We start from the raw sequence: 11,499 nt of genomic DNA on the forward strand, positions 1-11,499 counted from the left end.
CTTCTATTTTACCTTCTTTGCAGTCATGCAGGCTTGGTCAGCACAGACCTATCTGTAAGTTATTGCCTGATGGGATCATGAGAGTTGGACCTACTGCTTCAAAGAAACTTTCTGAGAAGTTGGTCACAGAATGGTTCTCACAGACAGCTAATGCCAACAATGAAGCATTTTCCAAACTCAAACTATATGCCCAAGTTTGCAGATACGAGCTGGGTATGAAATTTTTTTGTAGTGTTTCTTATTTCACCCAATTGCCACTTATGCCATTCCAGTAGAGGAGAAGAAATCATTGCATTTATTCATTGTCTGTTGCAGTTTTCTGGTTTTAAGCTTGAGGGGAAAAAACCCCAAACCCCCCCATATTTAGATATGTGCTAAAATGGCTTCTTATCATCTAGCAGTATTTTTAGGGAACGGCAGTGTGGCTGCCTGACAGGGACTTTCGTTGGCTTTTTGTATTGGTGACTTAAGTTCTGAATCGGTGATTTCTAGCAATTGAACGTGGCTGAAAAAATATTTTAAAAATAGATTTCTGGATATTTCTGAAAGAGTCTTATGAGAATACTAGAATTTGAAATTGTAATACAGGTATTTTAATTTGAGAGGTAAAATGTATGCTAAGGGTTTGCTCTCTGTTTTGTTAAAACTATAGACTTACGTAGATGAAGTATGCTTAAAAACAGCTGCAATATAAAATTTACGCTTTTTTTTTTCTGGTTTTAGGTCCTTATCTTGCTTCTCAGCCTTTGGACAATTCTTTACTTTCCCAAACAAATCTGGTCCCTCCCTCCAGCCAGCTGGCTTCTGCTCTGCCCCCAGTGACAGCTAATGCTGGAAATCCTAACACTCCATCGTCTGCTCCTGCAGCTCCCACCAGTAGTACTATGACAGCAACATCAAACAGTGCCATGTCTTCTGCAGCTACTACAGCTAATTCAACGTTGACTACCACTGCCCCGTCATCCTCTTCTGCCAATATAGGCAGTGGGATACCAACAAGCAAGCCTTCTTCATTTCCGCCTTTTAGCAGTATGAACAATACCACTTCTGCCTCCCTGCCCGCTCAGGCTGCAACAGTCCAAAATGGGCAAACAGGAGGGCAGCAGCAACAGCCAACACTGCAAACAGCAGGGATGTCTGGAGATACTACTTCAGCGCCTGCACAGCCCCATCCAGAGGTTTCTGAAAGGTATTGAACCGCAGAGTCAAACGTGCTTCAGCTAAAAAAAAAACCCCTCAACTCAACTAATGTGAACCTATTAATGCTGCTCTCATCCCCTCAGTAAAAAATCTTATATTTCTTTTCTAGTCACCAAGCTACTTTTTAGGGAGAATGAGAGTTCATTCATGGTGGAGCTGAACTTTTTGGTTCCAGTCTTAGCTACAGTTCTAATTGCATCTCAGTGTCTGCTGTGGTACAAAAATAAACTTTCTCTTTTCTTCTCTCTCTAAAGAGAAAAAATTCACCAAACTACTCACTTCTATATTTTAAAGGGGGGGGGAATAGGTAACTGGCACCATCTTAAAATTTTACTTTCTGTTATCAAAGTTATAGTAGTAAAGACAGCTCTTACTAAGAGACTGATCTTGTAGGTGTTTTTTCCCCAGTTGAAGCAATAGAACTACGTGCTGTTGAGCTTCTGTATTAACGAAGGCTAAAGAAAAGACAAGTGATGCTGTGTTGCTGATAAGCTCACATACCAAAATGAAATAAAAAGACTGTTTCTTACACCACAGTTGACTCAAAGGTCTTTCAGATTAATATTCGACAATTTGATCTTAGTTTTAAGGTAAAAATAAATCATTATAAAACTCAGCTTTTTGTAACTGGTTTCAAAATTTCATTTCCAGCACTATGGATCGTGATAAAGTTGGAGTCCCTACAGATGGAGATTCACATGCTATCACCTATCCACCTGCAATTGTAGTTTACATAATTGATCCTTTTACATATGAAAAAAAGGATGAGAACAGTAGCTCATCTAGTTTGTGGACACTTGGACTTCTGCGCTGCTTTTTAGAGATGGTTCAGGTTCTTCCTCCTAACATCAAGAATATAATTTCTGTGCAGGTGAGCCAACATTTATAGAAGCATGCCGAACAAAGTATCTTTTGGCTTTGGCTGTGTTTTGGAGGCCATAACACCCTCAGGGTGAAAGTTTCATTTGCTTTGTAAACATTACTTACAGTTCTACAGCTGTTAAATCATTAAGATTATAGTTTTTAGAGCAGTTTGGGTGGTATTAACCGAAGCCAAATCCTGTAGTAGATTCCAAACTCATCAGTCTTCTCTCCAAGGAAATATAGTGGCCCACTCCAATGAGAGAAGTATGGGAAAGCTGCTTGTCCCATCACTGGAATCTGTGCTGCCAGCCTGACCCTGCTGGGCTTTAGACAGTGCTCCTTCCTAATAGACATCCAACTGTAATGCTGTCAGCAGCTGCAAAACTAGTTAACAGAGGGCATATTCTTGGTGGAATCGTTAAGATTCTCTTCTAAACAAATTTTTTTTTTTTTCTCTGAAGAAAATTTCAATGAGAGTAATTGCTTGAAGTCCCACATAGCTTTGGAAGAAGTGACAGGAGATATCCAAGAACCAGAGAAATTAGATTGCAAAGTGAAATTCTAAAAGCAGCGTACCTGAATACTGTCTCAAAAGTCTTTTAATCTAATGATGAAACAGTAATTTTTTTTTTTCCCCTCTGTAATCTGTTCTAGATTGTCCCATGTCAGTATCTTCTACAACCTGTGAAACATGAAGACCGGCAGATTTACACTCAGCATTTAAAATCTTTGGCATTTTCAGCTTTTACTCAGTGTCGGAGACCTCTTCCAACTTCCACCAACGTGAAAACATTAACTGGCTTTGGCCCAGGTTTAGCCATGGAAACCGCTCTTAAGAGCCCTGATGTGAGTGTTGTTAATGTGGTTGGGTAAATATGCAGATCAGAGAAATGTCCCTGCTTATTAAATCACTGGCATCTTTCATGTTAACTAAGTAGAGTTCTTAGGAATAATTGCTTCCCGAAACTTCATTGTCTGTTCTGTCATCTTTATAGAGACCTGAGTGTGTTCGACTATACACCCCTCCTTTTATACTGGCTCCTGTAAAGGACAAGCAAACAGAACTAGGAGAAACTTTTGGAGAAGCTGGCCAGAAGTATAACGTACTTTTTGTAGGCTACTGTTTGTCTCATGATCAAAGATGGCTTCTTGCATCCTGTACAGATCTCTATGGAGAACAGTTAGAAACTTGCATAATTAATATTGATGTACCAAACAGGTAAGAATGAAACTGTTAATTTTTAGCATGTACGTCTTCTTTCATTCCCCCAAAGAATTATTTTGTTTATGATGCTGTAAGAATAGCTCTGACTTTTGTAGACTCTCTATATTGCAAAACTAGCTAAAGCAAATGCGTATTTTCTCTATTAAGTGCATATTGTTTTGAGTAAAACTTCCAGAAGAACGTTATTTGGTTTCATGTGATTCTTGAGTGGTTTTGTATGTGTGTTCATACTCTCACATACACACTTACTGGCTTTTGACGTCAGTGTTAGGATGTGATTAATTAAAAAACCCCAAACAAACCGGAGTTGCAATTGATGTACTACAATACTAACGTTCTTGAGTCCTGTGAATGTTCAGGTTAATACAAATAAGAAGTTCCAAATGTGGCAATAAAAACTTGTTGCAGATGGGTTCTAGCTTTGTTTTCCCTTCCTTCTTAATTCTAGAGCTCGCAGGAAAAAGGGCTCTGCCCGCAGACTTGGTCTTCAGAAACTCTGGGAATGGTGCCTGGGACTTGTGCAGATGAGCTCTTTGCCATGGAGAGTTGTAATAGGTCGTTTAGGAAGAATAGGACATGGGGAATTAAAAGGTAATGTTAACATTTTTAGAGTCTAAGACTTGATTTGAAGCTTTCATTTTTCAATAATATAAAGTGTCTGCCCTGTTTCTGGAAGAAAACATAAATAATTTTAGAGTTCCTTTGTGTATTTGAAACTTAACAGACATGAAGTTTGCACCACATACTACTATATGTAAAATATGTATTCTGCAGCAAGCACTGTTCTTCTAGACAAACATATATCCTTTATATCCTCAGACTGGAGTTGTTTGCTGAGTCGCCGAAACCTTCAATCCCTTAGTAAGAGACTAAAAGACATGTGCAGAATGTGCGGTATCTCTGCTGCAGACTCTCCCAGCATTCTCAGTGCTTGTTTGGTGGCAATGGAACCACAGGGGTCCTTCATTATTATGCCAGGTATTTGAGCAACTGTCTCCTTTCTTTCTTTCTTTCTTTCTTTCTTTTTTGGCAAGGGACCTAATAGTTTGGGTTTAGCAAAACTAAGGAAATACTTGATTTCTCTTCCAAAGATTCTGTATCGACCGGCTCTGTATTTGGACGCAGCACCACTTTAAATATGCAGACGTCTCAGCTGAATACCCCACAGGACACATCATGCACTCATATACTTGTGTTTCCCACATCTGCATCTGTGCAAGTAGCATCGTCAACTTATACCACTGAAAACTTGGATCTGGCCTTTAACACAAACAATGGTTAGTAGATTGGATTTATTCTTGTTTTAAAGACAAACCAACCAAAAAACCCCTCGTCACTCCCCCTATAATAAGTCTGTTTATTCTAATGAACCATGAGATTTGTATGGAAAATCACTTGATTTCAGAATGTGTTGTCATATCCTGTACGTAGGGAAACTATAGAAATTCACTGGTCTTGTTCTTTTTCAAGATGGAGCAGATGGAATGGGAATCTTTGACTTGTTAGACACTGGAGATGATCTTGATCCTGATATTATAAATATTCTTCCTGCATCCCCTACTGGATCCCCTGTACATTCTCCAGGGTCCCACTACCCCCATGGAGGTGATATGGGCAAGGTAACTATTAGAGTAGAGAGTTGTACATGTGTTTTGTTTGGTTTTCTCCATCTGCTAATTTACTTTTGTGGAATGAAAGGTTCCTGTGAAATGTGTTGAGTCAACTGGATATTGGGTTGTCTTTGCAAGATTCATGTAATGCTTGGATATTTCAAAATGCTTTGTGTTTTGAAAGCTACAGATGATTTCTGTTAAGTCTGTGCTCTCCTAATATTAAACCGTTGCCTGTTGTTTTACAGGGTCAAGGTACAGATCGATTGCTTTCAACAGAATCTCATGATGAAGTAACAAATATACTGCAACAGCCATTGGCCCTTGGTTATTTTGTGTCAACTGCCAAAGCAGGTCCATTGCCTGACTGGTTTTGGTCAGCGTGTCCTCAAGCACAAAATCAGTGTCCCTTGTTTCTTAAGGTACGGTTAACTTCAGCAGGCTGTACAGCCATCTTCCTGCACAGGTGGTTGCAGAAAATTGTGTGGTGTGGAGGGATTGGAATTATGAGAACCACTATGTTTAAAACAAAGTTGGTGCATGTCTCTTGGAATATGTCTGCTTTCACTTCAAGAGGTGGGGTTTTAAATTTTTGAGCTTTGGCTTTTTATGTTCACTTTTTTTAAGGGAAGAAAAATGATTAATGGAAGTAGCAAATGTTCTGAAGGGTTCTGCTCTTCTGATGGTTTCTTTGCAGCAGTCTGGACTCCTTTCTGTTTCTGGCTTTGTGCTGCGGTATTCTGTAAGAATAGGTTGAGTTTCTAGACAGATCTCTGGTTAATGTTTGACTCCCGTAGGGACTGGTGGTAGAGAGGGAAGTATGCAGGTGTAATGTAATCTCTCATTGACGTTGGGTAAAAGAATAATAAATAAATCTCTCTATGTATTGCACGAAGCATAAAAGCTAGGTTTTTCCATGTTGGCTGTTGCCAAGTGATAGTCCTTGTATCATCTGTCTGGATATTGTCTGATCTCCTTATCTTTTTATGGCTCAATCGAGACATCCTTGGCACATTTAAGGCTATGCATTAGTATACAGAGAAACTTTCTGTATTAACATTATTCATTTTTTACTTAAATTAGCATCTCTAATACTGTGCTTAACTTTCTAATGATACAGATGTATCGTCTTCAGCCTTATTTGTGTCTGGATTAGCGGTTCCTCTTGGCCTAAGCTCAGCTGTGGCTTTGGTATAAGACATTTTTTGAATAGAGGATTTATTATTTACCCTAAGCAGCTCTATATATGGAATATAAATAGACCAGTCTTATGGAAAGCAACTGAATTTCCAAGTCTGTATATTACTAGACATCTTGGGCCACATGAGTTGCTTTTTTAATAATCACTTAATGTAGGCAAAGAGATTAAAAAAAAAAAAATTCCTAAGATGTATTACACTATTAGCACTATGCTTTTAGGAGAGATCTGAGTGCATTTCCTTTATATTCTGATAATTCCTCAATTTGTCGATGGCCTTAAGGATAAGATCTGTTTTGTTTTGTGTGTCAGGGAATAGAAGGTGACCACAAGGTACGGGTCAACAATAAAGAGGGAAGAAAGCAACAATACAGAGGGAAGAAAATATGCTGTAGTTGAGTCAGGCAGTAACTGCTGGCATCTCTCTTCCTTTCCTAGGCCTCTTTGCACCTCCACGTGCCTTCAGTGCAATCAGACGAGCTACTCCACAGTAAACACTCCCATCCACTTGATTCTAATCAAACTTCTGATGTGCTCAGGTATTTATGATTGATCACTTGCAAAAGCACTGTGCATTTCATTTTTAGTACTGCTGCAGTGAAGCTACATATTTGTTTGGGTTTTGTGCTGTTAGTTTTTTCTTTGTGCTGCTGATATCCTTAGTACATCACAGATACAATATAAATTGCTGTGCTTTGAGTGATTAAAAGACGGCTTTATCACAGAACAGTGCAATTAAAAACAAACGTCTCCAAGGCCTTCTTTAACTAATCAATGTTGATTACAACTGAAAATATTTGGAAGACAATGAATTCCTCAAGCTAGAAGATAGTTAGAAGTGTAACACAGAAGATGGTGTGTAAATGAGTGGAAGATAGTTATAGTTAAGCCAGAATCTTGCTTGGCAGTCTTGTGGGAATACTGAAATGCTGAAGTACAAGAGTCTAGAGAGACTCCTGTAAACATAGGACACTTGTTGAGAAAACGTCAGATTTTTTCCTTCGTGTTTTTTTAAATATGTGAACCTCTTGACATTAAGCATAGACAATTACAATGACAGTTTTCCACTGAAAGAAAGTTTAGCTTTGAACTGCTTGTAATAATTCTGAAGACATGCTATTTCAGAATGTTGGCAAACGTATTTTATGTTTTTAATACCAAAGAAACTGGATTATATTAAATCAGGGCTGTAAAATACTGGTGAGAAAACCTGTTGGCTTGATGGAAGCTTGTTTACTTTTCAGGTTTGTTCTGGAACAGTACAATGCACTCTCCTGGCTAACCTGTGATCCTGCAACCCAGGACAGACGGTCATGTCTCCCAATTCATTTTGTGGTGCTGAATCAGTTGTATAACTTTATCATGAATATGCTGTGATCTTCATCTGAATTTTGCAAGACAAAAATGAGGAAAAGGGATATTTCACTGCAGGACTAAGTTATAATTCTTCTCAGTGCAAGTTGTTTGTGATGGGGTATGAATCTTGTTACTTCCAGCAAATATTGTTTTGACTTGCGAGAGGGGCACCTGTCGCCCTACTGTCTTTGAGTCATTGACTATGGGGGACGCTTTAGAATGATGATGAGAAAGTGTATTATAACATTTTTGGTAGCAAAATTAACCATTTTTCCCCAACCACAGTATTTGTGAAGAGTAATGAGCCATAGTACCCAGTCATGGTTAATGAATATTAAAAGCATGGAGATGAGAAGAAACATGAGGAACAATAAGTTTCAACCTATGGCTTTGGAACATCAAGATGTTCTTGTATTGGATTATAGTACCTAGTATTCAAAAATGCCTGCATCTCTTATTTATTGTAAGTTTTTAAATGTATAAATTGTCTTATATTTCTTAACCTCTTTTATAAAAATTTTCCTAGAAGGTTTATACTGCCTTCTTGCTTTAAAGCAATTGGTCTAAAATATATGTAATCGTCTTAATTAAAAGTTGCAGTAGGTTGCTTTTAGAGTATTATTTTTTTGTAAGGGGTGGGTGGGGACAGTAAATTTGTATTGTCTTGATGTACAGTTTAATGGGGATAGAGGGGTTAATGTCCATACCATTGTGTGTGGGGGATTTACAGCTAAGCTGTAGTTGCAGAGTACATGTACAGTAATGAAGTTCACTGTGTTTATATAAATTGAAAAGGTACCGGGTCTTACAGCATTTTATATCACACCTTTACAGAGTAACAATGGCAATATATAAGTGATATTGTAGGTGGTTTAACTTGTAGTGAGAATAAAATGAATAAACTCTTCAACTGAAGTTTGTGTTATGGTTCAGGGCTGTGGCTAGATTCTCAGATCTATTTCCAGTATACAAGTTTTAATATTACAAGAATATCTATTGTGCATTGTTGTTACCTAGATATTCTTGGCACTGTGGTGACTGTGTTATTTCCTTCCACATCTGCGATAAAACGTGAATCTGATGCGGAACACACAGAAAACTCTGATCTAATCCAAAGTCTCCTGTAAGGCTGAAATTTAGCCCAGCTCTAGCCATTATACAAATGCAAAAATAGTCAATCTTGACTTTAAGATTGGTGTGTGTTTAACTAAAATGTGGTGTATATAGATTCTCAGTGAATTCTGGTATTCAGATTTTATTCCACTAGTAAAAAAAACAGCACGAAACCCTGAACATTTTCCTTTTTAATGTATTTTTGGCACTGTGGTGAAGGTCCCAAGTATCAGTGTATGGCCTTCCCCATATCCCCTTTTCAGGCTCTGGCTGGGGCATGTGCACGGAGGCTTAGCCCTCCCTAAGGAAGGACTGACAGATCACAAGGCTTTCGTAAACGTCTCCCTCTATCTACAGTCACCATTTTTTTTCTCAGTAGTTTCCTTCCTTTCTCCTAGCACATGCCAAACATCTGATGCTGCTCTAAAATAGCCCCTACGGGTGCTGAAGAGCAACTGCATATGCTTTGTCTGGGTTCCTCATCTGACTGCCAGATTAAAAACTGAACTCCTGCAGTGCTCGCATGAGCCTGTTGTGATAACCCGTGTCCTGGGTCTTAATACTGTCCGTCTTGCTGGTTTAAACCTTTAAAGGAGCAAGTTTTAAGATCCATTTGTGCACCCGCTGTTAATCCCCTACAAGGAAGAATTCGCTTGCATTTACAAAACTTACTGTGTTAATGAAAATCATGTTTCGTAAATGCAAAATACCTGCCTGAGGTAATTTTTCATGTAAACAGTCTCACTGAATCATGTATATACAATATTAGCAACTTTTTTGGTTTTGTATAAAGAAGTTGTACAATTGGTGATGAAAATTTTCAGTCATTTCTTCAAAATAACATGAGTGCAATCAGAAGCTAGCGTATTTTGATAAATAGAGTTAAAAACTGGGTCTGTCCATTACTTTATCTTGATAATGGTAGCGCACCGCAGATTAAACAGCACATTTTTGTCTTACAGAAGGGTTTTTTTTCTCATTTGGCTGAGATTTTTGGAGTGGAAAAGTGCTTCTAAAACTGGAATTTTCAAAGCATATGTCCTTTTTTTTTGTTTTGTTTTGTTTTTAAGCTTTGTTGCTAAGAGGTCATTTCTAACCCTGGCTCAGTTAGCCAGGTTCCAAGGGCTGGGTTTTGGTGTGGCTTTCTTTGTGTTAAACCTGACTTGTATTCATAAAGGTAAGTGAATCGGCTGCCTGAACATTGGTGTAACTGTATTCTGTTACCTGGCCCACAGCCTTCCCTGTGAAACTCTCCAACTGTGAAAGCTGCCAGTTTCCCACTCCCCCCGCCCCCCTCCCCCCCCCCCCCCCCAATTCAATTAAAGTAAATTTTAATATTGTAACCACTAGAAAAGGTGAGGAGGGCCACTTCTGGAGTGATAGTCACAGCCGGCAATGTACATATCAAACCTGCCAGCACCATGGAGCCAACTACTACATCGGGCATACTTTTTTGTTAGCTACTTTCATTTAACTATTTTAAGTGCACATAACAGCTGGTTTATACATAAAATCGTCACAATCCAGTAACTTGGGTTCTCTAGCAAGTACAAGCTTAAATATTTGAAAATTTCAGCTCTAGCTTCTCAGAATGGTCTTGCAAGAAAATACTGTTCCTGGCAGTGCTGTTAAGTAGCTGTGGAGGTTTACCTCCTCTTAAGTATCCAATGAAAGAAGAGTCTGAGCTCCTTCCATTCCAATTAAAAATATGTATTTTAACCTAGCTATTACTGTATTTAAGCCATTTAGTCTCCTTTGACTCACTACTATTTGAATTAGATTTCTGAAAACCCTGTTGCTAGACCAGCAGGCCGCCAATTGTACTTGCAAACAACCCTCACATTTTAAAGTAGCTGTAACATTTAGATCTCTCTAACATTTCCTGAAATAATTAAAGATAAATGAATTTATATTTAAATCCTCAGCTATGTTCTTACTTAGCTGTCAGTTATGGCGCAGATTATTGTATTTCTATATTTACCTCCGTTGGTAATTTTAACTTCATGTGTTGCTATGAAGACTTGCAGATGTCTTTTAATCAAGCACTATTTGTTAATACTGTAATATCAAAATATTATGTCGCATTATTTTAAAGCTTTCAAAAATAAGAGTAAAATGTTTTAAAAAAAATGCTATTGCACCATATAATTTGCTACACAACAGTATGGCACAGCATATCAATCTGTTTTGATAGGAATGCTGCATAAACAATGTTTTGATCTGGGTTTCTTTTGAGAAGTCATTAATTAGGTGACATTGTACGACATTACTGTCTCGACAACCTCCAGCTGGGAAGGTTTGATTTTTTGTTTTGGTTTTTTTTTTTTTTAGTAAAGGACCCAGGACTATGCTTCATACTTAAAGATTTTTTTTTTAATTATTATTATTGTTTGTGGGTGTACGTTTTTATTTTCAGTGGAGTAAAGCTTAATTTACAGTAGAACTGGATTTGGGACCTACCACAATCCTCAGGGTCACTTTTTCAGGATGTTACTAATCTAGCTTTAGGTTTTTCCGAGTAAACTGGACGTGAGGACCTTGCAGGGCCATCGGGCTGGGATGAGGCAGCCTGCGCCCTCCTGACTGGACATGGCACCTTCCCGCCCCAGCACGGCCGGGTCCCTCCGAGGGAGCTGTCCTACCGCCTCACACCGCCGCCACACGCCGTGGGCCAAGTCGTCGTTATTTATCGTGACAGAAAAAAGAAAAAAAAAAAATAAAAGCGATTAAAGGAACAAACACTATTGCTGCCGAATGCCATAAACACAGAGTTGTACAAATTGTGATTGAGGAAATGAAAAAGGTTTATACTTTTTAAAAAAATTTCAAATGGAATAAATTATTCATGAAGCCTTGATTGTGGTGTCTCGTTATTTACAACGGGGGGGAGGGGGAAGGGGCGGGGCTGCGGCCTCCCGGCGCCCTTCAGCCTT

General features: G+C 38.6%; 1 protein-coding gene across 2 annotated transcripts in view; it reads left to right on the forward strand.

Annotated features, from left to right (window-relative positions):
* MED13 (mediator complex subunit 13) overlaps positions 1–11,421 on the forward strand; it is a 58,531-nt gene extending 47,110 nt beyond the window's left edge. For both annotated transcript variants that reach the window (XM_072882203.1, XM_072882204.1), the window contains 12 exons: positions 24–213; positions 724–1,189; positions 1,852–2,071; positions 2,719–2,910; positions 3,060–3,283; positions 3,738–3,880; positions 4,109–4,267; positions 4,381–4,566; positions 4,760–4,908; positions 5,148–5,321; positions 6,536–6,636; positions 7,342–11,421. In XM_072882203.1, coding sequence (XP_072738304.1) covers positions 24–213; positions 724–1,189; positions 1,852–2,071; positions 2,719–2,910; positions 3,060–3,283; positions 3,738–3,880; positions 4,109–4,267; positions 4,381–4,566; positions 4,760–4,908; positions 5,148–5,321; positions 6,536–6,636; positions 7,342–7,474 — 2,337 coding nt within the window. In that variant the 3' untranslated portion in view covers positions 7,475–11,421. The remainder of the gene's footprint in view (positions 1–23; positions 214–723; positions 1,190–1,851; positions 2,072–2,718; positions 2,911–3,059; positions 3,284–3,737; positions 3,881–4,108; positions 4,268–4,380; positions 4,567–4,759; positions 4,909–5,147; positions 5,322–6,535; positions 6,637–7,341) is intronic.
* The last annotated feature ends 78 nt before the right edge of the window (positions 11,422–11,499 follow it).

The sequence above is a fragment of the Ciconia boyciana genome, chromosome 17, assembly GCF_034638445.1.
Source record: "Ciconia boyciana chromosome 17, ASM3463844v1, whole genome shotgun sequence".
Lineage (NCBI taxonomy): Eukaryota > Metazoa > Chordata > Aves > Ciconiiformes > Ciconiidae > Ciconia > Ciconia boyciana.